Source organism: Phyllostomus discolor, chromosome 13 (genome assembly GCF_004126475.2).
Source record: "Phyllostomus discolor isolate MPI-MPIP mPhyDis1 chromosome 13, mPhyDis1.pri.v3, whole genome shotgun sequence".
Taxonomy (NCBI): Eukaryota; Metazoa; Chordata; class Mammalia; order Chiroptera; family Phyllostomidae; genus Phyllostomus; species Phyllostomus discolor.
Window position 1 is genome coordinate 64,206,281 of NC_040915.2, and position 27,627 is coordinate 64,233,907.

General features: G+C 44.3%; 1 protein-coding gene across 4 annotated transcripts in view; it reads right to left on the bottom strand.

Moving 5' to 3' along the window:
• CDON (cell adhesion associated, oncogene regulated) overlaps positions 1-27,627 on the bottom strand; it is a 91,992-nt gene that overhangs the window by 4,566 nt on the left and 59,799 nt on the right. For all 4 annotated transcript variants that reach the window (XM_036014298.1, XM_036014299.1, XM_028528476.2 and 1 more), the window contains exons 13-18: positions 25,336-25,517; positions 24,745-24,850; positions 20,408-20,530; positions 16,981-17,202; positions 14,701-14,981; positions 11,967-12,046 (exon numbers count right to left, since the gene is read on the bottom strand). In XM_036014298.1, coding sequence (XP_035870191.1) covers positions 11,967-12,046; positions 14,701-14,981; positions 16,981-17,202; positions 20,408-20,530; positions 24,745-24,850; positions 25,336-25,517 — 994 coding nt within the window. The remainder of the gene's footprint in view (positions 1-11,966; positions 12,047-14,700; positions 14,982-16,980; positions 17,203-20,407; positions 20,531-24,744; positions 24,851-25,335; positions 25,518-27,627) is intronic.

The window sequence follows — 27,627 nt, forward strand, 5'->3', positions numbered from 1 at the left end:
TTTCTAGTTCCTTGGTTGGCCTTGAACTCCATCTTCTGACACCTTGTTTGGGTCTGGGACCCAAGGCTGAAAAATACTCTTGGAAAAACCCCATAAATAACTGTCATCTGCTGTCTTTCAAGGGTAGGCTATTCAGGTTCTGCCTGCTTCTGATCACTCTCCAATACTTTGATATTATCCATCTTCATCATTACTGCCTGTAGAAATCAAGCTATTCCACCATTAACAGAAGCTGGAATTTCAGAAATATATCTTTTATTTCTAAGGCTGGGAGTGAGGAAACGTTTGGAGCCGTCGTTTCATCTGGCTCCGAGCCGGGCATGTGGGGCAGGACACACGGAGGTGAGCAGCAGTGCGCTGCAGGTAGACAATGTCACTCTTGGGTTCCCACCCTTTAAACATGGGACGGCGTGTTTCTGGGGCACATGAGAATCAGTAAAAGGAAGTTAAGGCGACTGTTACTAACGGCTCTGGGGTTGCTGCAAGTTACTGTAAATACCAAATGTTAAGCATGCAGAAAGATCTGAACCTGAAAGAGAGTGAGATATCTGTCAGTTAAACAAGTCATTAATTTAAATAAGTCCAGCTGTAATCATATAGAGACATATACTCACTACACATTGAGTGGATTCCAGATACCAGTAATCTGGAAGGAAGGCATAGTAGGCTAGGCATTTGTTTGTATAGAATAATTTGAGTCCCTTATTATCTAATAGGACTATATTTTAACCTTTAATAATATAGCAAAAACACTCGCATACACCTGATTCAAATAAAACCCAAGTTTTCCTTGCATGTCTTAAGCCAGTAAAATAAAGGAAGCACTGGTATGGAAGGCAGTCTGTTGGAGGCAACCCAGAGCCCTGGCCTAGATGCATCATGATTCCAGGAGAGTACTGCATTCCATTTGTGTTTTGTCCTACATTTTACTCAACTCTGAGCTTTAAATTCAGAGATCTGGGGTGTTGGCATGGGTGAGCACCAGTCTCCTGACAGCCATTTTTAAATGTCCATGTCACCCTTCTGATGCTTTACTATCAGTCTCTCCCACTGTCTCAATAACCAGAGAACCTTCAAAACCCCTGTATGCACTCCATTCATGGGAATCCACAGACTAAATATGGTACTTATCCAAAATGTGGGCAGAGTCAGGGTGCAAAAAAAACCTTTCTGAATTCAAACTACTGCTAATGAGAATTTAAAGGATATCATCCATCTATTCAAGAGCAACCTTATGTAGAAGAGGTCTTTATTCCAACACCCTTTGCTAAATACCTTCTAAATGCTAGACACTGAACATATGACTGCAAATAGGTCAGAGTTCCAGCTCTCGGGCTGGCAGAGGAGATGGAGAAGTAAAGCAACAGCCACAATATCACATACTACGTGCTACGTGAGAAGCTGTAAAGGACACTGGGCGCCCTCAGCATGAATTACAGATGTGTGGCTTCCCGCAGTACCGACTAGAGAGTTGGGTGTATTCTCCTATTTCAGACTCAATTGTCTCAACCTAGGAAGTTACTCTAGCTAGCAATTATGGAATTAGAGAATAAGAAGGATTCTGATTATTTAAAACCAGAAATATCTCTCTGGTCAGGAGAATCTATATGGCTACTGTGATTTCCTGGAAGTAAAGCTTAAAAATTAAATTCCTAGCTTTTGGCTATGACTGATTAGTTTGTATCAGAATAACTCTCCTGCCAAGAACAACTAAAAAAGAGAAATTTCATTTTAAATCTGTTGAATTCATCAAAGAGCTACCAAAACACTCCAGTGGCTGAGATTCCTTCCAGAGAGAAGGTAAATGTAACTGACTTTTGGCACCTTTTTCCTTCCTGAGGCATTTGCCCAATTCTGTGCAGGACGAGCACTGAGAGACGAAAGCAGAAAGTGGTAGGTAAGAGGCTGAGCAACATTTTCGGCAGTTTTGTGGGGCTGGGAAGGGAGAAACGAACTCAGAGCCCCCAGAGAGAGAAGGCCCAGTGCTGGTCCCAGTGAACATACCCAATGCTTTTAATGGGGACCCTTAAAGGGTTACAGTTGTAAAGATAATGGTGAAACAGGGAAGACTGAACCAGCATTTAATCAACTCAATTCCTGATTGGCTTAAAATGATCTGCCCTTTACCTAACTGCCTGCCGAAAGCAAAAGTCAGTTCTTTCAGTAAGAAGAAAACATCTTCCAAAGCCCGTATCAGTTTTTGTATACGATGTCCAGAATACAATAAAAATTACCAGACAGGAACAAGAGGAAAACCTAGTGATACAGTTACTGAGTTAGGAGATACTCACTTGAAAAGAACTGCATGAATATACTCAAGAAAACAGATGGCAAGATAAAGAATTTTAACAGAGAACAAGAATCTGATAATAATAACTTTTAATTTCTGCACTAAAAACAGGATAACTGAAATTAAGAACTCATTACATGGGGCTGAGAGCAAGCTGGGCTCAGAGGGACAGAGGTTTACCTACTGGACACGAAGCAGGATACTGCCAAGTACTAAGATTGAAGCTCAGAGATGAAAAGATGGAAAATGTATTTAAAAAGCTAAGAGATATATGACACACAGTGAAAAGCTCAAAAATATGTGTAACTAGAGTCTCCCTGAAGGAGGGAAAGGAGAATGGGACAGAACCCGACTGGGAGAGACAAAGGCTGAGAATTTTATAAAACTGATGACAAATGAAGCCACAGATTCAAGAAGTTTTATGAACCCCAGAGAGAATAAATACAAAAAATTACACTTTTGAATGTGAATAATTAATCTGCTGGAAAGAAAATACAAACTGAAAATCATCAACAGCTAACAGATGATTTGTGAACAGAAACAATGGAAGCAATAAAATAATGGAACAACATTCTGAAAGTGTAAAAAGAAAGTAAATGCCAACCTAGAATTCAATAAATAGTAATAAATACCCTTCAAAAAGGATGCTAAATTAAAGAGATTTTCAGACCAAAAACCTGGGAGAATATGCCATCCTACGAGCTGCACTAGAAGGAATACTAAAGAGAATTCAAGTGGAAGGAAAATGAGTGGCAGGAGGAAGAAAATGCAGAAAGAAGTTGCAACAAAAAAGGTAATGTCAGGAATTCTGAATAAATGCTGAACAACAGTAAGTGTAATAGTCTTGGAGGGTCTCAAATAACTGTAGGTTAAAACACGTGACAGAAACAACACAAAACAATGGAGAAGAAAGTGGAGATAACACGTTCTGAAGTATTTTATTGTCTAGGAAGTTGTAAAAGCACTAACGTACATTAGACTCTAACCAAAGGCAGAACGCCCAGCACCAAGCACGCAGTCAATGGCACAAATGTTAAGTAAGCAATAAACGTTAGAACATCAAACATTTTTATACCCTTTTTCATACGCAAGTAAATTTACTATTAGAGAGCAACAATTAAGCTAATTATTGAAAATGCCTTCTAACAGACATGTCTATTAAAGTGGGAATGAACAACTTACCCTTTTACAGTTTTGTATTATAATACACAATAGTAAGTATCTCTGTTCTGATTCAGTATGTGTTCCGGTGTCTACTTTTCCCTCTACCTGCTGCCTTCGCTGTTACCTGACTTGACCTTCAGTCTCCCAAAGGACAGGCAATGACTGTCCCCGGTGTCACAGAACCAAGACAGGCACTTAATAAAATCCCCACAGTGATGTCATAAAACAAACAAAAGGAGCTTCTGGCTTCATGTCCCGTTTCTCTGTAAGAATCTGGACTGATGCAAAGGTACACGAAACCTAAAAGCAAAAAGTAACAGGTCAGAAAGAAGCGTTTTCATTTAAAAGGAGTGCATTTAATCTGTAGGAAAAAACATACTTGCCACAATTTGAAAAACCAGGGCAGTTCCCTAAAAAGAAAATATTATAAATTAATCATTTGTTCATATAAATCTCACATGAATGAATTGGCATAATGATGACATAAAATAAACGAAGACTCACCAGATACTAAGATGCTTTAAATTCTTCTGTTTCTTTCCTTTTTGTTTCCTTTCCCCTGCTCATTTCTTTCATTGAAAGCACAGAGGCGTGTTTTAAATGAAGTCTCAGGGCACTCTTACAGGCTGAGTGCCAGGCACCTTTGTGCTGGGGACAGGGAGGGAGAACGGTCCAGTTGGGGCGGACTGGGGAAGTGGTTGGGATGGAGGGTCAGCGACACCGACGCTGACCGAGTGCTGATGCGGTCGCCTGGCTTTACGTCTGGGAGTAACCATGCAGAGTGACTACAAACAAATGTGCTTGAAAAGAAATAGAAGGTATTGAGCAAGAGAAAAGCACAATTTCCTACTACCTGTTCATTAGCTTCTATTTTTCCCATGAGTAAAACAGAAAATCACAGCAGCTTAAAAAAAAAGATTTTTATTTATTCTTGGAGGGGGAGGGAGGGAGAAAGAGAGAAAGAGAAACATCGATGTGAAAGAGAAACATCGATGGGTTGCCTCTTGTATGTGTCTCGTCTGGGGATCGAACCTACAACCCAGGCATGCGCCCAGACTGGCAATCAAACTGGCGACCTTTCACTCTGCAGGGAGACGCTCAACCCACTGAGCCAAACCGTCGGGCGCAGCAGCATTTACTTACATTCTGAAGGTGACTCTCAGTTAACAGAGTGGTGCTCACAGTGAGATCGTAATCTGAGTTAGATTGCTAAAGTAATTATCACCCACATTTCAACATATTAAACCAAACTAATTAAAAAATTTCTACTACACCAAATCCTAACTCATAATCATCCGTAATTAACCACTTAGATAACCAAATATGAATAATTAGGCCCCATTACTTTTAGTTTAGTTCAGAGGTCTTGTGTCAGCATAAAAATGGCTTTGACTTGGGGGTTACATGCTAAGAAACAAGCAGAGAGAAACAGTCTATAAAAAAGGGATATAATACCTGTCCGGCATACAATTAGGTATATAGCATATAAAATAACTTTACTGATAATGCTTTACCTAAAATATCTGAAGCAATCAATCAGATAATCACAAAAATATCTGTACCCATGTAAACTTCAGGGACGCACGCCTACAAGTAGAGAAAACAAGAGACGGCGTCTGTGTTGGCAAATGTGTAAAATTCATCAAGATGCTCTCGCAATGCATGTTATGCAGTTTATACACTACACAGAGTTGACCATTCACCAGCTCAGGCTTTTCAAAGGGTGTCCCGAGTGCAGCTATTGCTGACTTCGGCGGGAGTGAAAGCATTCATCGTGCTGTCTCTGGCTCCATGGAACTGCTTTTCTTAATTTTAAGTTTAAAAAACATCAAGTGAATAGAACCCTGTGCATCTTGCCACCGACAAAAATCGTACTGTTCTGCCAGAATTCAGGACGTCTGGGACCTGCTGGTTTGCCAGTATCTTGTGATATATGCAGGAGAGACTTGCCTGACCCACCCGTGAGACAGGAAAATGACGACGCCAGTGCCCTGAAGTTTTCAAAACGTCCTTCAGCCAGCGCTCTGAATCGCACAGACTAGGGAACAGATCGGAACAGCAGCACAGGATTAAGTCTGGAAGAATATGTTGCTTTAGTATTTGACTAAACATGTTTTGGATTTTCCGGTGAAACTATGCAGCACCTCTGACTATTTCCTGGAGAAGTGTTCCATTTCTGATTACACAGCTGAACATCTGTTAAGCAGAAGTATATACGGAATTCCTCTGATGAGACGATCATGTGAATTTTGCATTTTCTCCTCTTTCGATCATCCCTGGAGGGCAAGGGCTAACTATCCACGAATCGTTTGGACGTCGGATGCTCAAGTTCACGAATATGTTCTTGAGACTTCTGAAGCCGTCACATCTTGGCAGTGGTCTGTTTTTATTCAGCTCACAAGTGCTGGTTCCTCTAACCGCTGCATCTGCGTTTGACTGACGCGTCCTTTATCTGGGGGAGTTCATCAGTTACTACGTGCTGAGGGCACGCACTCCTCCAGGGCCGGGCCGCCTGCCACTGTCCTTGTCCGCTCTTTGTCAGAGGCTGCAGTGACCCCCGCCTCAGGGTGGGAGCTTCCTACGGGGAGCTGGTTGACTGGTGACAGTGACTAAGCACGTTACTGAACACGGCAAGCTCACACAGTGCACATGGGTGCAATCTTACAGATAAAAGACCAAAAGCACCATCCGAACCCCGGCCCCCTGATGACAGGCCCTCGCTTTCCCCGTCAGGAGGAGGAGACACAGAACATCCCCAAAAGAAGGTGCTGATCATGCTACAGAACGAGACGCAGTGCTCGGATGCTGTTCCTAGGGAAGTACACAGATCAGCAGACATGGAGGAGAAACCAAATCTTAGGTTTTGTGTGTTTTGTTCCTTTGTTCCGAAGTAGTCAGCAGTCAGGGACAGGAGAGGGGCTGAATCTTAACAAACCAGCTCGCCAGAGGAAAGAGTTCAGGTGTGCCAGACAGGGAACTCTTTTCACTCTCAGCAAACCGACCGGGAAGGTCAAACCCCAGGCCTGAAAGAACTCCTAGTATCATAAAATGTTTCACATTCATCTCTCTGCATGCCACGGTTACCTGAGTGTACCTGACATCGGTGGAAGGTTCCCGCTGGTGACAGTGCATCCCCCAACCCGACGACACAGACATTAGAGTCATCACCGCATAATAACGCGGAGATCATCTGTAATGGCTGGGTTTCCTGGAGCACTGTTCCCAGCAGCTTCCGTCTGCCCTTGACTGCCAGCTGTGAGCAGCTGGCACTTTTCCCCCAGGTGGATTACACACATTTTCCCAAGCTGATTTTCACTTGGCTGCTTCCTGCCCAGTTCCAGCCTCTCTTGGACCCTTGAAGTTAATTTCTTATTCCTTCCTGATGGGACCCCTCAGTTCATCCATCTGTGAACTCCATCAGCGTCCTCTCTGCTCTTTGCAAATTACCGGGACTGATGGTGAGCGGCCCAGATTCAACGTCAACCCCTTCCCAGTGAACTCGCCAGGCAACTGACAACCCTCCCGATCACATATCCAGAACTGCACTCCGCCTTCTGAACTGAGGAGAGGAGAAGAGGGTAGAAAGCATTTGATTTACTCTATTTAACTCTTGAAATGCCCATAGTGCACAAGGATTTCTCAACTAAGTCTTGAGTGTTGGGGCTGGACCCATGAAAATATGACGAGGTGTGCTTCTTTCTAGCTGTTCACAGTGAGCTATTATACATTACTCTTACAGCCTGGGAAGGGTTCGAAGGAAATGAACAGAGTACGGCAGTCAATGACAACGGGCCTCGAGGCCCAGCATCAATGAAACGCCACTGACTGCTCCAGTGCGCACCTTCCCTCTCACTTGTTCTGAAATTCCCACGTCAGTACCCCAGCTGAGACAATGAAGGCAAAGTTTTCTCTCCAGATAGTTCATTATCAAAACAGAGGGACGAAAAGGGGGTCTAAGGCTGGCAATGACTTGTTTCTTGAAAGTCCACTCTAAGAAACGCATTTAAGTTTAAACCCAAGAAGGCAGAGAAGAGTGTGGAGGGCCGGACGCCGGGCAGGGAAGAGTCCACTGGAAAAGGCTGCAGCAAGACTCCGCCAGTCCTCAGGCACCTGCGGACTAGGCCTACCCTGGGCAAAGGAGAGTGTGGTGGGGTGTGACAGGGTCTAAGAGGATGACCCCAAAGGCCCGCTGAGGGGTGGCAGTCTCCCCTCGCCCAGTGACTGCGTCATTATTACCTGGACACCACCTTGACATCTCTCAGCCGCCTCGTCGGCCAGTTAGTCCTGTTTTTTTTTTTTTTAAATGAGCCTCCTAAATCTCTCAAACCCATCCACCTCCCTCCACATCTACTGCAGCCGTCCTAGTGCCCTACGTATCGCCTGGACTGCTGCAGCCGCCACCCCGCTGGCCCCCTGAGTCCTCCCTCGCCCCATCCAGTGTGCCCTCCGAACTCTGTACATGGGGTTTTACCACGACGTTGTCCTGCTCCGAACCGTCCGCTGGCTGGCCACGGCTCTGTGTTATCTGGTTTCATTTGTATCTCAGGCCCCTCCGCTCACTGCCTTCCTGCCGTGTCGACCTCCCTGAGGTTCTGTGAGGCCTCCGGCCCCCGGGTCCCGAGACTCCGTGCAGGTGGTGCCTTCCCTTTGCCCGGAGGGCTTTTGAACTATATCCTCTTTTACCTAAATCTGAATTCTTCAAGCTCCAGAGCAAAATGTTACTTGCTTAGGAGTGTTTCTTTCCTTTCTAAGACAGTCTTTACTTTTCCTGTAAAGTACCCACTTTTAATTAAATATTCGTTTTATGATTTAGTAATGCCCTTTTAAAAAAGACACGCCTCCCCACAAACAAGCTCGGTGAAGCAGGGACAGCAGGGGCGCCACCCACCCCTACGTCCGCACCACCCAGCACCACTCAGCCGGCACTCGGGCCCCTGAGAACTTTGGTAAGGGTTTGCGAGTAGACGAACGAATGAACCCCTTTTCCTTCTCACTTCCCTTGTTTTATCACCTATCTTTCCCCATCTCTCTGAAGATGTATCAAGACAGTAAACAAAAAAATAAAAACAGGATGTATTCTGAAAATGTCTAATCACTGTAAATACTTAAGAAATAAAGCAAGCAAATACCTTAAATAATGAAATATAGAAAAATATTCAGCCGAGTCTGCTGTCTCTCTTCTGTCTCCCTTGGAGATTCCACCCATTTCTAAGCTCTGTCACTCTGATACAAATGCCTCTTAAACGGGTATCGGAGGTCCAGTCTACCCCCCCTGAACCCGTGGCCAGCATGTCCACCTGTCTCCTTGGCCTGGCCATCCAAACAGCACTTGAAACTCCAAATGCCCCAAGGCAAATTCATCACCTTTCCTCAACACAGCACCGTATTTAGTTTCTTATTTCTATGACAACCACCATGACAATTACCAGGTCATCCACATTTGACACTTTTGGAGCCTTCTTTTCTAGGTCCCCCTCAGTCAGTGGCCAAGTCCTGAAGATTTCAGCTCCAGAACCACACTCTTCTGTTTCCTTCTCTCTCCACTCCTTGCACGGAGGCTGAGGTCTGCGTTCCAGAAATGCCAGTCTCCTCCTCCGGCCCCACCGGTGTGCCCTCCCGCCATTAATCGAGCCTCAACGTATCTCTGAGTGGGTCACTCCCCTTCTGAAAAGCCTTGGAAAGAATTACGATGCCACTAGCCCGGTGCCGCTCCACATTTAACTCGTATCCCCCACCCCTTTTGATTAAGTAAAAATCTCATATCCCTTCTGTACTTTATATTACAGAAACAACAAGGTTTATTCCCATTCCTTAAATATAGAACCGTGTAAGATTCAATGAGTTTCTTCAAACTCTACTCTCTAGATTTCAAGCTCACTAGAAGATTAGGGGCTCTCTGGAGCAGCTGGGAGGCACTCAATAAATGTGTATTAAATAAACTGCTACACCCTGACATTCAGGGTCGCTCAGCCGGTTTTCCAGTTTTGTATCCTTCACCAGCCAAACTACTGCAGTGGTTTCCAAAGCCCGGTCCCAGGACCAGCAGCAGCGCATCACTGGGAACTCACTAGAAATGCAAATTCTCAATGATCTCCTCAATTATGCCCTAGACCAACTGAATCTGAAACCCCAGGTGTACAGTCTTGTAATTTGTGTTTTTCACAAGCACTCCAAGTGATCTGAGTGCACTCTCAAGTTTGATAACCACGGACTTAGACTAGTTGCTGTTGTGTAAACATTACCCTTCCCACCTCCATGACCTGCAATTCCTTCTTCCGGGAAACACCTCAGGCCCCACTCCAGTGCCTGGCAAGTGCTCAGTGTCTTTTTATGACCGAACAGCCACATACTCTTCTTGTGTGCACACTATTTCGTTGTTGTTAGAGAATGCAAATTTATTCTTACCAATAATGTCGATATTCCGAAAGTGTAAATTGATTAACATTGAGCATATTTTGGGAGTAAATCATATATCGTCTACCTCTCTGCATTTGAAACTCAGTACAAGTTTTTCTATTTGGAGGGCTCTTAAGAGGAGATAATTGTTTCAATTTCCACGTTAAAAGAGTTAGAAGCTTTGAATTTAATGATTTCAGTTTCCCAGAGCTGAAGGGAGGTCTCTATTAACATTTATGTGGCCAGTTACTTAGTGTCCAATCACACATGGCTCTTGGGAGCCAGACGAGACCCGGGCTCACCTCCGAAGCAAGCAGAGACATGCCCCAGCAGGTGCGCCCTCACAGGGAGGAGGGTGTAAGCCAGGAAGAAACAGAATTGTTTTTTTCAGGCTGAAGAGAATTTATCTTGTTTCCAAAAAAACAAATGGAAAACCCCAAAACATGAATTGCAGTAAGTTACTGATTTGAAAACAGAAATACAATTGAGGAATGTCTAAAGGGAAAAACGAGGTAAAACCCCCCAACATGACACATACACACTCACACATAAACGGCCACGAATGCAAGATAACAGAAGTTATTTATAAGCTCCTTCAAAGAAGTCGAATGTACTGTTGGTACTGGGATGACAGCTCATCATAGGTGCGTGGTGGGCAGCAAACCACCCAAATCCACAATCGGAGCGCGCTGCGGGCAGCTGTCCATCACCTAGGCCAAGTTTCCATCTTTCGGAGAGGAAACAGCCCTGGATGGACTACACACCTTGCCCAAGACCAAAGACTGACGCAGAGCAAAGCCTACACCTTCTCATTCTTAGACGGGAGGCCCTCTCATAATGTCACGCTAAGGCCTGCACGGAGCTGAGATCTGCCGGCGGCCATGGGAGCCACAGAGGACAACAGTTGTGTCCAGGCAATCCCATCCGTTCTCATCAATCCATCTGAGTAACCACCGGGGATATGGAATACCACTGCCGGCTCTCTGACACGTCACTAACAGACTGTGAGAAAGCCTATGACAAGCTCAGGGCAAAAACACAGCTTCAAAGTCATGGTCATCTTTACATTGAGCTGGGGCATAGAGAACTTAAAAGTGTAATCAGCAAAACAGTACACAAAATAGAAGGATGGTTCTAACACATAAGCCCTACGAGGGGTTAAGTGAAAGATAGAGAAAAGTCTCCAGGAAGCTTTATTGCTTTCGCTTTGCAACTCTTGAAACACATGTTGAAACAATAAACTTTTAATTCTACAGTCAACAGGATCCTCTTTCCAGCTCTGGTTTTGGTAACTCCCAGACACAACACTTAACCTTGTAATTCATTTTTAAAATATGGGTCAAGTGCCATTTCAATGAAATATCCCAAACTCCAGTGAGATAATTTTTAAATTGCAGAGTTTCAGAGACTGGAAAAACTTCTGAGACCACGTAAACCAATGCTATCATTATATAAAAGAAAGAACTAAGATTTTTGACAGATACGTTAACACATCAAAAATTTTAATATTCCTTGAATTTAAAAGGTAGAACAAAAGCTTTCTGAATGCTGTTACAATTTGAACACATCACCTATTTGTCTTGCTTGAAATATTGTTATACATTCTACTTTTAATATTTTTAAACAGCAAATTAAATAAAGCCAGATTTCACTGCTTAATTATCTTAAGGTTTCAAGAATTTAAAAAAATTGAATAATCGGGCAAGAAAGTTTCAGTAATATAACTATGCAAAAACATTACTATGTACAGAGGGGCATTCCCCTAGTATTCCAGCATGCTCTCATTCATAACACAGAGTGGAAAGCATCCAACAACATAGAGGAGAAAGTAACAGGTGAGAAAAGATGAAGTCCGTACAGAGAAAGACTCTAATTTAAAGATTTCAAAAACATCAACCCTTTGATAGCTTAGAAACAAAGTCTTTAATATTGTCACTATTGCCAAAGAAACCAAAGCACAGAAAGAGAAAAATTGTAAAGCAGGGGCCTCCTTTATTTGGAGACTTCTATTTCTTTCTCAGGGAAAATTTGAGGAACTCCCTTTACTGAAGGGGGGAAAAATAAAAGGGGTCACACACCTGTTCACAACCACCTGTGCGAAGCCAGGCGAACATACCTGTTGTTGTTCCAACAGTTCCGACAGGCGGCGCACTCGGCGGGGTCCGTCTGCGGGACTGCTGTGTACCTGCCGCCGCCCTGGTCGGAGGGAAGCACAGGAGAGGAGAGGAGGAGAGAGGGCTGAAGGCGCCGCGGACCACTAACCCCACGCTCCGCAACACAAAAGCCATCCGGCAACTAAGGGACACGCGGTGTGTTGTGACCTGCCCCCTGAGCAATGCTATGCTGCTCACGATTCACCTGTGTTCACAGGGGGGTTCTGCACACTATGGAAGCTGTGCTCCAAAAAGGCAACGCCATGTTGTCCGTGTATTTTTGTAGTGGTGGGAGGCAAAGAGAGGGAGAAGGTTAGTCACCTTCCTACAGGGTTTTGAGCTTGATGGGCCCAGCTTACGCTATACCTCATAACCGCCTATTCGTCTTTGCTTTCCTAGCAGTCACGGGAGAATTTTATGCGATGCCAGTTGGAGAAACAGGGTGGAAATGTCTGGGTGATGTCATAAGTTAAACCCATCTTCATCTTCCTGTAATTACTTCGATTAGGCCTGTTCGCTTGACTACACTAAGTTTTAAAACATGTTATATTTTTCCAGATGGAGTAGGTTCTCAGCCAGTAATGACTTGGAGGGGAGTATTAATATTTTGGTGTTGCTTTTGGCGGACACTGCCCAGCAATTAAGAAAAATGCCCAGATTAACACATACCTCACTGTAAAACGTTCACACGACATGGCAACGGCAAGAGTTCTTACAAACTGAAGGTAATGCTGGACCCAGCCATGCGGTCGGGGCTGAAATTCTGCTCTCAGATGGAAAACAGCAGAAATGAATTTGATAAGATTGGGCGGGGTGGCAGGGGTGGGGGCTGGCCCACTGCACCCAAATGCAGAGCCGGCCCTCAAGGTTAGGAAAAGTTCAGGCAATTGTTTTTTCCAGAATACTTTCCGTTGCCGTTCATCTCAGACCAACAGCCAGAATCTAAGCAAACCCAAAACACTGCAAATTTCTCTCAACATTCTTGATCCAAATGTTTAAGAAAACATTGAGAGAAAGAATATTCTTAGGCTATACTCAGCCCATGGCAGATAAACTTAAGAGCTTCAGAAAATCAAGTTAACAGCTACAGGGCAATAAACTTATTTGAATCATTAACCTTATTAAAGTTAATTAATGATTTTATGATGACCATCATTTTTTAAATTTCCAGATTTCCTCCCACCCAGAAGACTAGAGTAAGAAAACTAATGAGTTAATTTAGAGGTGATAACCTCTAAAATTTTACACCTCATGCGTGAACTACTGCTTAAATAGCAATTCATTGTTCACAGAAGCAAAGCGCCATCTTCAAACACTGGACAAGCATCAGGTTTATTTTTTTCTTCTCATGGAAACCTAACGTGCTATTCAGACCTGAATGTTCTCCCCTCCAGTTTCTTGGATAATGTTAGTAGTCTGGACTAGGAATGGTGACAAAAAAGTTCAGGAAGCCTGAATGTAAGCCATGTCTTTCCACATGAAGTAATGAAATCATCATTCTCTCTTGGTAACGAGATGCCGTAAAACAAATTAAATTTTTATGCAACATACTAAAGCTAGGTCACACTAAAGCCATTAGACTTCTAGCTTTAAGATGCAAATATTTATATCATCATTTTGTCCTCCAAATATTTAATAAATATTAAAGTTGAAGATAAAGGAAGACTAAACTTCAAATTTTAACACACTGTGGGTTATGGCAAATTTATCTGTAATCAGAACAATGACAAAAAATAACATTTGATCAACTAAAACGATCTATTTGGTTGAAAAAGAATGCAGATGTGTCTCCAGACCATGTCATAAGTTAGACTGCCTGGTGCAGGGAACCTCTTAAACCACAATACATTGAAAATATGCTTCTCATTCTGTTCCCATCTCAGAAATCACACTGTGCTGGCGAGGGATTCCCGAATTAGAGTGGTTTTAAAGGCTTATCACCTTCTGTGGCGAAGAACATGAATACTGTGAAATACAAAAGCCTCCCAGGCGACCACGGCAGCACAGGCTGGGAAAACGAGCCGCAGCAACTCCCAGCGTGCTAGGAGGTGGTCTGGCGGCCTGCAGACGCGGTCTGCATGGCGTGCGCACTGATATCGAGAACCAGGATGAGTTTCCAAAACTCACGAGCTGTAAAAATTCTGGCAGTTTCATCTACCTTCACAGATGCTGTGGACGAGCCCACAGTCTGGCCACACTGGGCCCCGCATGCCCACGGCAGGACCCAGCCGCAGCGGCTGCCCTCGCGCCATGCACCTGCTCTCCGGGCGCTGGCGCCTGCACCGGCCCTGCCTCCTTCCCACCCGCTTCACTCAGCTTCACGACCCACCTGGCTCCTCCAGTGATGGGAGTGTTCAGACTTTGCTCTAAATAAAGCAAATTTAAAGAATTTGGTCCAGGCTTCACCTGATGATATTTCCATTTCATCTCAAGAATACGTTCCAGTGTGTTTGCTACATGTTCTACTTGCAGTGCTTAATAATTTAAAAATATAAACCAGTTGAAGAATGTACCTATTACCAGCTAACAGAAATCCTACAAAGATCACTGTGGATCCAGGGGTTGCCAGGGACACAGACTAACCCCATTCCAGTGAACCGGCGAGGTTCCCATACTAAAAACCCAGCCTGCCCACCTGCTCTTACACCCCGGCACCGTGGGGCACAGAGATGGTTTTGTTGAGAAGGGGTCTCTTACATTCACCAGATGACGAGGGTGCTCAAAGTCTGCACGCGTCCTGGTCAGAGAGCTCGCGTGCCCAGGGTAAAGCCCTCCGTCGAGGCTCCCGTTCCCGATCCCAGTGACTCCATTCGGGACCTTATGGTAGAGATGGGAGCAGCCGTTGCTGAGCCCGCCGTTGCTCAGGAAGCCGCCGTGCACACTTCCGTTCATCCGCTTCGCGCCAGGCAGAGCCGCGCACTCCACCATCTGCCCAGTGACATCTGAGCCTTGGCACAGGTACCCTGGGGGGTCATACTCTGTTCAGAGACAACAACAACAATGAAAAGATACTGAAAAGGACAATCTTCTTGCTTAGGAAGTTTTATTAAAAGAACCACTAGGAAACTACACACACACCAAAACCAGACATTCTAGAAGTGTGTAAAGGTGAGAGCCTACTTGTGAGAGATGCTTTAATAAAGTTATGGCTGTTGTTTCCTTTACCGTGTAGTGGTATCTAGGAATTATGAATTAATTATGACCTTGTTAATGAGAAGAGAAATTAACCAGAGAGCAATTACTCACAAGAGAATTCATAAATTGTGCAAGCTGAAACTATCGAAGTGCTGGCAACACAAAGTGTTTAAACCACCACACGCTTCAGAGTGATGAAAGAAATGGTATAAAACAACAAAAAACTGACTATGGGCAGGACTGCTTCAAATAGCAATAAATAACTGACAAGGAAAAGGATGGAGCTGCACACACATTGACCAGTCACTGTTCCTTGGTCACTAGAGCCCCTTTGGAAGTCGTGAGGAACTAAAGCCAAAGGGCTAATTCTTCCATTTTCTTATATTAAAACCACTTAATTGCCTTAAAATTCTGATTTCCAGAGGTATATTTAGAAAAAGTAAAATATCCCTTAGAAAGGACAGTGTCTAAATTGCACAGGATTTGTGGTGGGAGTTTTGACAAATTCTTCGACTGCAGCCAAGTGCACCCAGGCTGGACCGGGCATCCCTCCTCCTCCGGCGGCACCTCCCACCCGGGCGTGCTGCCGTCGTCTGCCTGCTCGTCTCCTCCCTGGTCTACGCCCTGAGAGGGCAGGGGCCCCCTTCACCTCACTTATCCCCGTGTGGCCACTGCTGACCCTGGGCCAGGCAGGCACAGACGGGCAATGCGCACCTTCTGAGTGAATGGCTGAATGAACAGTACTAGTTTAAATTTCCACATTTCGACATATTATCAAGTCAACAAATAATAACTTTAATCAGATTAATCTTGCTCAGGCAACCAACTCATTACGTTCCTTTTAATAATTCAGCACACGTTCGCCCAGTTGAAGCCAATGCCATTAAAACCATTTAGAAACAGCCCCAGTGAAATGACCTCCGGCCCGTGCGGCCTGGCACCGCCACCACACGGCCTCTCCCCCGAGTGTCTCCTGGACGGCACCACACCAATAAAATCACTCCCCCGGCCCCTGATGTATAAACTACGAAGGGACCGTGTGTGGGAACTGGTTGAAAGATGCTAGGAGTGCCTGGCACTGCCAGTGTCTTCCTTTGCTTTGTTTTCACTCTCTTATTCTGGGCCAAAGGGAACCCCCAAAACTTCCTTGCATCGAAGACGAAAGCCTCTGGTTGATCCATGGACCACACTGTCTAACAGCTGGGGGAGCAGCACGGGTAGGAAGGTGAGGGGAAGAGAGCTGGGCTAAGAAAGGGGGAAGCGCTCAGCACAGCACTGTGGTTTTAGCCCAGTGCCAGCTCAGACCCCAGCTCTCTGGTCACTACGTGCTTTTAGGGGAGGGATGGCCACAGGGGTAGTTTGTGTCCATTTTGGCACTGAAACGGGACCGAGTTACCTAATTTGTGTCACTGGGGGACACTGACTAACTTAGAAAGCCTTCACTGCCTCCCTTTCCTGCATGTCTGTTCTGTCCCTGCTGAGGAGTGTGTCCAGGGCGAAGGCGTTCCCGCGGCGACGGCGGAGCCGGAGCTCCGGGGGACGCCCTCTTCGGTGGTTTGACGGAGCCAGAGTTTCCCAGCGCGGAGCCAGCTATTCACTCCGAGGCCGGCTTCGCTGTGGCTTTGTTGTTTATTTCCACTGGGCCAGCGAATCTGACGCTCCACTTACTTTGGTTGACAGCCGAAACAGTTTTAAAGTCACCTCCTCTGAACAAAGAGCAGCTAATGTGTTTAATGCCATGACACTAATACACAGAACAGCTGGAAATCAATATTTACTCCAACAAGATCTGCCTACACATCGTTTTGAAAGAAGAGAAGGAAATGTTTAGGAATGCCTTACTCTGGATGGTACTCTGCTGGCGGTTCTTCCACAGGCACATGGCAATGAAGACCATGAGAATGAGCACCATCACGCCCAGCACGCAGCCCACTATCAGGTACAGCATGTCACTGCTTCTGGTGGGGCTGGTCGCGGGCCCCACGTGGCCCCCACCTCCGGAAGAACTGGGCGGGGTGCTCAGGTCTTTGACGGGATACTCGGAAGCTCCGGGGACACGTTTCACTAGTTGAAATATAAAGGCAAACATGACGTCAGAGTGCACACAGACTCCATGGAACGGTTTACTCGCTGAAGGAGGTCTGGCTGGGGATGTAAGCCAGGCTGTTTATGCTCGTTACTGAGGCGATCTGACCACCAATGAGTCACAGGGAGGGCTCAGAGGTTTCAAAAGCTGGTGTGCCAAAGTTGTAGCCGACAAACTCTAGAGAAACCATTAACACCAGAGAGACATGCGCACTTGGTCTAACCCGCACTGCTGACTATCTGCTCAACTGTACCTGCGGAAGACTCCCAGAGAGTCGGGACAAAAGCATTTCAACTTGTGGGCGGGACAAACGCTCCTCTCTATCTGACATACTTGGAGCTGAAGAAGACTCAGAATTACATATTTTATGCCTCTGCCATGTGATTAAGATGAGTAGACATGACTTTGGACTATTAGAACCATTATATACAATCCCCCAAAACCTTGCACAAAAATCCTAAGCATTCCAGCACCAAACAGTTCTGGAGTTCACGGAAACGCGGCACTCTGCCCCACTTCACTGATGTCAGAGTCATAAGGAAAGCTAACAACAGGGAGAACTCAAACCCCATTTCTCGCTGTCCCCAAATAACAGGCTCTTCATGTCCTAAATGTCTTGGAAAAGCAGCAGGGCAGAGGGGTGACTGCCTGGCCTCTGGGAGCAGACCGCCCCGGTCTAGGCCTGGCCCCACCATGCATCCTCGGCTGTCTGACTCCCACCTCCACGAACAGTCTCTGCGTGTGGGAACTGGGGGTAATAGGAGCAGCCCCATCACAAGGTTGTATGAAGAGGAAACGAGTTCATCCGTGTAAAGCACTGAGACTAGAGCCCCGCACAAGGCAGCGTTCAGGTCTGTTAGGACAGTGACTCAGTGTACTGTATTTCATGTTACGGCACCGGAGAACCCACATGAGCAGAGTGGGCTTTTAAAGAATCTACTCCAACATTATACCCGAGGTCCATTTCCTAGCAACTTGAACTAGACAGGGCAGGGCTGGGAGCTGCACAGGACAGGCCGCCTTTCCAAGGAAAAAGCGCCGCGTCCCTGAGAGCTGCAGGAAGCCTTGGCAGAGCCTCTGAAGGAAACGATGGTACGTTGGCTTAAACAATTCTCAGGTCCCTGCCAATGCTAAAGAAAACAAACAAGTTTCTGAGGCAAAATGGATGTTACAGATTATGCATGAAAGACCATGATGACTCACAGGGAAGTCCTTCGGGTTTCTCCACTCTTTATTTACCCTTAATTTATTCAAAAGTTCTACCAAGCTTGACGATCTGGTTGCCAACCTCTGCCTAAAGTTAAAAACTTTTGCCGGAGGAGTCAGACACACCCATTAACATCAGTAAGAGAAGGCTCAGAATGTGAAATGAGAAACGTGACATGAAAAACATAAAGATATTGGAACGCAGTCTCACACACACATTAACTGACACCGAGAAACGTAAAGAGAATCAGAGAACTAAAGAAAATCCTGACGGTCTACGATCTTTGGGGTGGGGGAGGCAAGGACGGGCCTTCAGCACCTCGGGCATTCCCCAGAACCTTCCTGAATTACTACTAAAGGCGAGACACCCATTGTTCATGAGAACCTCGAGTCCCTTCTTTCAAAGGAGAACTTGTATATAATGTGCTCTATTTAAACAGGCTAGGAACTGTGTCACACATTAGAAAGTCATTCAACGCAGACGGTGACCATTCACAGAAGGTTTTCATTTTGCACTGACCTGAGTGTCTGTGGGTATGACCCAGCAAGGTCAATGCGTGAGGCAGGCTATGATAGACCCGGCTCTGCTGTAATATTCTCTGAACAACATAGCTATCCCACGGCTGTCTATGTTTTATGTTTTGCGTGGCTAGATTCTTACATGTTTTGGGGGCAGAGATGATACATTTCAGAATAAGAAATCCCCATGAACACAGCAAAGTGTCTGACACAAAAAGGCACTTCAATATGTGCTAACCAAATACAATGCAAGGTAAGTCTAGAGGTCTACATATGCATAGGCTTAAATGTTGATTTAATGTGTGGGTCTGCAGCAGGAAGACATGTGATTTAGAACTAAAAGATGGAACCAAGTCTTGGCTTAATAGTTGAATCTTTTGGACCCTCAGTTTCCTCATTTTTAATCAGGACACTAAAGTCACCTGTGGCAGATGCCAAAGGCTGCCCAGCCCATCCAACAGCCTCATTCTCCCATGCTCGCAGGCCCCCCAATTTTGTTTAGGTGTCCACTGAACCCCACGGAATCTGGAGTTAAGATCCTGATCCATCATCCATACCGGGAATAGGCTGGGAGGCATGTGACTGAGTTTTGGCCAATGAGACATCAGGAGAGCTGGGGCATCTACTAGAGGACTCTGGGAAATTTACCCTGGTTCTTAAAAATAGACACAAGGGAAAATGTCTCTTTTTCTGTCAGATTAATTGAGATTGATCACAAGTGCTTCTGATTTGTATATATCCACATTAGCTGTTTCTAGCATATCTTCCATTTTTTTTAGATTTTATTTATTTATTTTTAGAGAGGGAAGGGAGGGAGATAGAGAGAGAGAGAGAAACATGAATGTGCGGTTGCTGGGGGTCATGGCCTGCAACCCAGGTGTGTACCCTGACTGGGAATCGAACCTTCGACACTTTGGTTTGCAGCCTATGCTCAATCCACTGAGCTATGCCAGCCAGGGCGCATATCTTTCGTTTTTAAAGATGGTAGTATTTTAGTTCATCTGTGTGTACAGGCAGGTTGAGAATTTCAATTGAGAATTAGCGACTGCTAATTCTGAACTTCACTACTACACTTAATTAAACAAGCTGTGTTATACATATCTGCCACTCAAGAAACCACTTAAACATATGTTGCACTTATACTTAAAATTCTTACAGATTTTTTGTAGCATTTTAACTCATGGCAATCTCAGAAATAGTCAGCAGACATTTCTGGTCTCCTGATGGGGGAAAACGGAAGGGAAGTGGCTTGCTCAGAGTGACAAATTAGTAAAGTGATTGATACCCCTGCAAACTACTTTTTGGGCATGTGCTCTAGCCAACACATTACACTTCTGTTTGGACAGTTGACACGCACACAGCGAGAAAAAGGTCCAGAGCCACAGTTCCAAGGAGGGATCCAGGGCCTGGAGCTCCAGCCCCGTCCAGGGGAAAGCACGGATTCCCGCCCCTGCTCACCTTTCGTCTCACAGATCATCACGTTGCTGAAGTCGCTTTCTCCCCCTTCGTTGAAGCACTGCATTTTAATGTCATAGGAGGTCTCCGGCTGCAGATGTCCGATCATGTGCCACTGCTTTGAGCCTGGACAGGAAAATAAACGATGAGCTTCAAATATCATGCAACCTAAACGATGCCGTCAATATAATGACTTAATGATTTCAAAATGAGGTTGGAGCAGCATCCATGACCAGAGTCAGTATGTGTGATACAAATGTACTTAATGCCAGTATTTTAGTAATGCACCGCTGACAGATTGCCTTTCTATTACGTGGCATGAAAAACAATGATAAAGAGATAAACTGAATTAAAGCTACACCTGCGTGTTGGTAGTAAAACTTGTTTCGTTACAAATAATTACTGGGGAGCCTTTTGCAAAATACATATTAACATTTTCACAGGTTTAAAAAAAGCCTCAAGTACTTTGATCCTCTATTTCGGCCCAGCTCAATGCACTCTGTCCACCCAGCAGGAAGCGCTGCTATATGTGAGATCGGTGGTGCCTTTCCCAGAACGCATGACCGTTTACAAGACAGGCCTGGGCCACACTCTCCATTCCACTGTAGCGAGCGCGACACGAACTGACATCTAAACAAACGCCTGAAGAAATAGTTCAAAATAATCAAAAAGCAAAATCCACCACAGGAAACTCTTGGCTACTGCTCCTGCTGCTTCTTGCCTCTTGGGTCCGGGTCCCCAAACCACACGAGCCTCGCTAACAGAATGATTCTGTTATCCGTGGCGCGTGGCCAGCGTTTCATTCAGAAACACCCTTCTCCTGAATGCTCCCGTATAAATCACTCTCCGTCTTTACTACTGTGGGCCCATGACAAACTTTAATAAATGGGACACTTCTGCCAAATTTAATTAACTCTTCAAGCACCTTTAATCCCTCTTAGAAAATACCTCTTCAAACTGTTTCCACTATGCCTTAGAAACTCAACTATACCACCAACTGATTTAAAAATTAATTAAAGGAGCAGAAAAAAACCCCACATATATAGGTCTGATCTATTTGGTGGACGGGACTGATAGCACCAGGCTCCTTTCCAATTCAGCACAGATGAAAATACTCCTATCTGGGAGCGCAGCCCCTGCCCCAAGCCACCGACACAAACCCCCTCCCGCATGAAGACCCACATTTTATAAGATGAAGAACCTGTTTGTTTCAGGATCAAGGGACTCCAAAACCTCAATAAGTGAGGAAATCTGTCCCCCATTTACAAAAGTAAAGAGAACCTTAAAAGAAACTTGACTTAAAATCTGGCTGCTACTAGAATAGACCTATTTCTAAATTCCAAAAACTTTCTTAAAAACTTCTGTTTTTTTCTTTACCCCTAGGTCTTGCCCAGCTCAGCCCTGCACTTACCTAACTATAAACATTCTCTTCAACATTTACTACACTAGATTTAAAGTTTTCCTTTCATAGCAGCTGTAAAAATGGAATTATACTAAGTTTCTGGTATGTTACTAATAAGAGAAAAGTTAAAATAAAAGATTAATATTCTGTTGCATTATTAGGTTGAAAACCAAGAGGCAATGTTCTCCTCAAAGGACATTTTACAAAAGGGGAAAAGCCAAAAGCACAGACTTAAAGATCAAACGGCTGATTACTCTGATTTACTTGGAACTCAACTTCACGTTCATTGTAAGATAAAAGGATCCAAAAAGAAAGCATTGGGATGCTAGAAACATGTACAGTTTGTCTAAATGTGGAACTTAATTCAGAAATAGGATAATTTGATATAATTGTCCTCTTACTGTATCCTTTAACAATGTGAGTTCCACATTTTTTTTTCAAGAGCTTAAACAATTTTGAGTCAATACACAGAAGTAATCTAAACCTTTCCTTTAAAGATAGCTTTACGTGCACAGGATAAACACTTTTGTTCCTTGGTTTGGGAGAAAAGGCCAAGAGTTGCTAACTGCCACAGAAAGAATTTCAAATGCATAAACTTGAAAATAAGAAATAAGCAAATTACACAGCACAGTGAAACCCACTTAAACATCTGCCTGCTCCATCTATTCCATTTGTAAACAGGCTCTCGGGGAACCGCCAGGCTGATCGCACACTCACGGGCTCGACTACCGGGCACAAAAGCCCCTTTGAAGTGAAGTCCCAGCTCCACACTCAATACTCGCATCACCCCGGCTCGTAAACGTTCACAGAGTAACTACAGAGCACAGCTGGAAACTGCTCGCAGGGTTCCCGAGAGAACCAGGAAGGGTGGGGAGACGACGAGAGGCAGGGGGACAGAGACAAGGAGACAGAGGGGGGTTTACATTTGCCTTGTTTAAAACTATTTTAGGGCACATGTTTAACCTCTGTCAAAAGATTTTTAAAATAAAAACCTGACAGACCTGCTCTCCTACTGAAGCTAAACTAAAATGATGGCTTCACTAGGACTAAAATGTAGAATGAACAATTCTTTCCGTTTCTTTTTTGAAATAGCTTTCTTGCAAAGTCAAATATGGAAGGAGACGTGCCCCACACCGTACAGCTCACGGAACGGCCGCAAACCGAACGTGCTGCCTGCGGCATGGGCACTGGCGGGCCCTCCGCCGGCTTCTTCCAGGCGCGTCTCCCTCGGGGCGGCCCCTGTGTAGGCTTCACAGAGCATTTTGCTACTAACAATTATCTTCCTACATTTCTCCCAACTCCTGTTTAAAGCAAATTTTAGGGACTGATTTCTATTTTTTTCGATTAAGAGAAACAGTTTCATTCAACAAATATTTACTGAGCACCTACTACGTGCCAGGAATTAAAACTCAGATGATATTTTCCACTATATTCCAAAAGTAATTCCATTGGATAAACACCAAGAGGGATGCCACAATATTTAAAGAAATGTGATACGTAGAGCATATTTCAAGTGACTTATTGTAGGACTACTTATAACAAAAACTATATGCAGTATTCGATGTCAGGAGGGCATATGAAAATAAGCTTGGCCTAGGGCAATTTTTCTGACATGGTCCATTAGGGCATTAATATTTCAAAGAATCAGAATCTTGGAATGAAAAAAAAACCTTGAAAGAAGGCTTCCTCCCAAAGCAAGAATCCCTTCCACAATATTACTTGAGAGCACTTCCAAAACTAGGAGGTTTATTATGTTATGAGAAAACCTGTGTTAGAAATGCTATGTTAGATGGTTCTTCCTTTATCCTCTTTCAAATGCCTCTCTCCCAAATGCTTGAGTCCTTCCCCCACCTGGCAGTCTATGAATATCTGAAGACAACTATCATGTTGCTTGTTAGTCAGCTTCTTCCCAGCCCGATCGCCCCAAACATTCCATTGTTTTTTTGGACTTCATTCATTCATTCATTCATTCATTCAATACTAACCCCTTCACCATCGTATGACTGGGGATACAGCACTGGGAAAAAGGCCCCTTGCCCACAAGGTTAACATTCAGTAGGGGACAAACTTTAAGCAAGTAATTTCATACACATACATACACACATACATAATTTCGTACACACATACATACATCTATGATAAATTCCTATGAAATATAAAGCATGTGATTAGAAATTAAGTGGGAGGAGGGTATCTGAGAAAGAATTTTTGAGCACACAAACAGAGAAAAGTAGAGTCCCGAGATAAGGCCTTGGGAGACAAACAGGGATGGCCTCCTGCCAAGGTCCCGAGGCAAGGAAGCTCTTAGTGCCACACAAGGAGACTGAAAGAAGGCCCGAGGGTGACAGAAGACACAGTGAGAAAGGAGGAGGTGTGTGAGGCGGGGCTGCGGGTGTGGGCGGAAGTGTCCGGATCACCAGGGGCCTCGGACCATGTAAGCAAAGTTCTGCATTACATTGTAAACGCAGAAGAGAGGCAGTTTCAATACCCTTCCCCCAAATGGTTGTTTTTTCTCTGCACACAGTCCGATTTCCCAGCATCTCTAAAAGAGGATAACATGCTCAAGATGCGATCTTTCTAGCACAAACTCCAATGGAACTGGAGACTGAGACATTACTTGTTTAAATACAGCTAGAAGTTGCAGCTGATTTTCATACACAGGTTACCATTCATTTAAACAAAAATTATTTTCAGATGAACTGCTGACACATCATATCTCCCCCACACTTTTGTAGCTGACAGTTTTTATAGCCAAAATGTAAGCTACTATATACACTAAGTTGAAAAAACTATTGTTCTTTAGAAAACATTACAAGTAATAGTACATGTACCATTTCATTTTTACTGTATCTTAACCTAAGATTATGTTTTTCATATTTATAAACCCTCTCCCTCCAAAGCTCCTTCCCGGGAACACCAGCTCACCAGTGCATCTTACCTTCGACAATGTCCCTCTTGTAATCACTGTCGTTGTCACTGTCTGTTGGCCGGTAATAAATGTAAAATCCTTGAATGGGGGTGTCATTGTTAATTGATGGAATGTACTAGAAAAGAGAAGCAAAAGCTTGTCAAAGACAAAAATAAATTAAACTTTCAAGTCCATTAGGGTTTATTTATGTGTGTGGTAATATTTCTCTAGATTCATTTTACAAATACCTTTGATGGGCATTTTCAATTTAATTCAAGAGTACTCAAAGGTATTAAAGACATTTAGTTTACTGCAGGGCTCATAAAAAATAAAGCAATATATTTCACAAGGTTCAAAGGCATAAAAGCACATTTGTTTCAGAATGAATAAATTATGAAATGGCAATTAATTTAACACTTGGAGGAGAGCTGAGGTACAATAATTTTATTTTTAACCTGCCCCATTTATAATATGTGCTTTTTAGACAAATATGTGTGCCCTTCAATTTCCTCACTTAAAAGCACAAAACCTCGTTGTTCATTGTATCACATGATGAGAATGTGACACAGTCCACAAGGCCGGACCAGAGAGCCCGGGTGTCAGAGAGGACGTCCCACTTACCGTCCACTTGAGCATGATCTGCGTGTCGCTGACGGCCTCTGTGTACACGATGTGAGGGCCAGCCACGGGGCGGCTGGAGTAACGGTTGGGGAACCCCGCCACCTGGTAAGGACGAGATGCCGAGCTCCGAAAACTCTCACCGTAATGGTTGATAGCGATGACTCTGAATTTGTATGTGGAACCTTTTGAGGAGAGAAAGACACCCAGAATTTTAAAAAGCTGTGATAAGACAACCGAAGGTACAATACTCAAAATGAGGCAATTGTGCTGTACCAATAACATCCCCTGAAGCCTGTATGGTTAGTAGATTTCAACCTACTCGCCACCTTCTACTGGACTGGAGGAAGGCGCTCAACAGACTGTGTTCAAAATTCCAAACCTAAACACCGTGAGAGACCAGTGACGTCTGTCAGGGAAGGGGGCGGGAAGAGGACAGGAAAGAGCACACCTGCTCCTCTCACCACCCAGTTCTCACACCCATCAAATACAGTATTAGCTGAAGTCCTTGTGTGCAAGACCAGGTTCTCTTCCCTCTGAAAGAAACAACTGAAGCGAGTTTACTACGGCGAATCCATTTATGAAGAGGTGCTGTGTGGGTTAGGTCACTCTGATTCCACCAGTAACAAGGTGAGAGGGAGCAGATTTAAACTACAACAGAAGATACTTATTTGTATTAGATTTAAGAACTTAAAAAAAAGCACTAAGGGTGGTGAGTTTCTGAAAATCTGGAGTCTAAAAAATAAATTAGACCCCTAAAGCAAGTTTCATAATAGCTCAAAGATAACCACTGGGCTTTTGGAGACAATGTTTTCCATCTGAAAAATATCACCTAGCTGCACACACATTTAAAACTGTCACCTTCTCGAGGGGCTTCCAGTTGAGATGATGAAGTAGGTAAACACAGTACTGGTGTCCTCCCATGACCATGTCAAAATTACAACTACACAATAGAAAAACCATCACTGAGAACTGCCTAAAATCTAGCTGAACGGAAGTTCTACAACTAAGGATACACAGAAGAAGCCACACTGAGATTGGCAGGGGGAGCAGAGACGCGGAACAGGCTGGACCCACACCCACATCTGGTGGTTAAACATCAGGAGGGCTACCTCAGCTGCAGAGACAACATAACGCATACCAGCACCCGCGTTATGGGGGTACCAAAGGGAGAAGACAGAGAGCAAGGGGTTGAGAACCTAGTTGAAAAAATGACTAAAAACTTCCCGAACCCGGTGAAGGAAAAAGACACACAAGTCCTGCTGAAGGAAGTGCAGAGAGTCCCAAACAAGATGAACGCAAAGAGGCCCACACCAAGACACATCGTAATTAACATGTCAAAGGGTAAAGACAAAAAGAACCTTAAAAGCAGCAAGAGGAAAGCAGGTAGTTACCTACAAGGAAGCTCCCATGAGACCAGCAGCTGATATCTCAACAGAAACCACAGGCCAGAAGGGACTGGCATGAAATACTCAAAGTGATGGAAAGCAAGGACCTACAACCAAGTCTACTCAACCCAGATCTATGATTTACTATTGAAGTCAGAGGAAGAGCTTCCCAGACAAGAAAAAGCTCTTAAAAGAAATGTTAAAGGGTATTTTTTAAGAAGATAAATAATATAAATAATAAAACTGCAATAAATATGTATCGGTCAACAATTACTTTTAATGCAAATGGATTAAGTACTCCAATCGAAAGACACAGGGTGGCTGAAGGGATGAGAAAACAAGACCCTAATGCATATGCTGTCTACAAGAGACCCACCTCAGAGAAAATGACACACACAGACAAAAAGTAAAGGAGTGAAAGAAGATATTTCATGAAAATGGAAACAAAATTAAAAAGGTGGAGTGGCAATACCTATTCCAGACAAAACAGACTTTAAAACAAAGAATATAACAAGAGACACAAAAGGACCCAGCAATCCCACTTCTGGGTATTGACACCAAGAAACCCAAAACACTACATCGAAAGGACATATGTGCCCCCATGTTCCCTGCAGCACTATTGACAGTGGCCAAGGTATGGACGCAGCCTGAGTGTCCGTCAGGAGATGAGTGGAAGAAGAAGCAGGGGCACAGACACACAATGGAATATGACTCAGCCATAAAATAGAAGGACATCTTGCACTGCAGCAACATGGATGGCCCTGGAGGGTACTGTGCTGAGTGAAATAAGTCAGACAGAGAAAGACAAATACCGTATGACTTCTCTTATACGTGGAACCTAAAAAAATACATGAACAAGAAGAACGGAAACAGACTCACTGAAACAGAGGACATCTTGGCAGCTGCC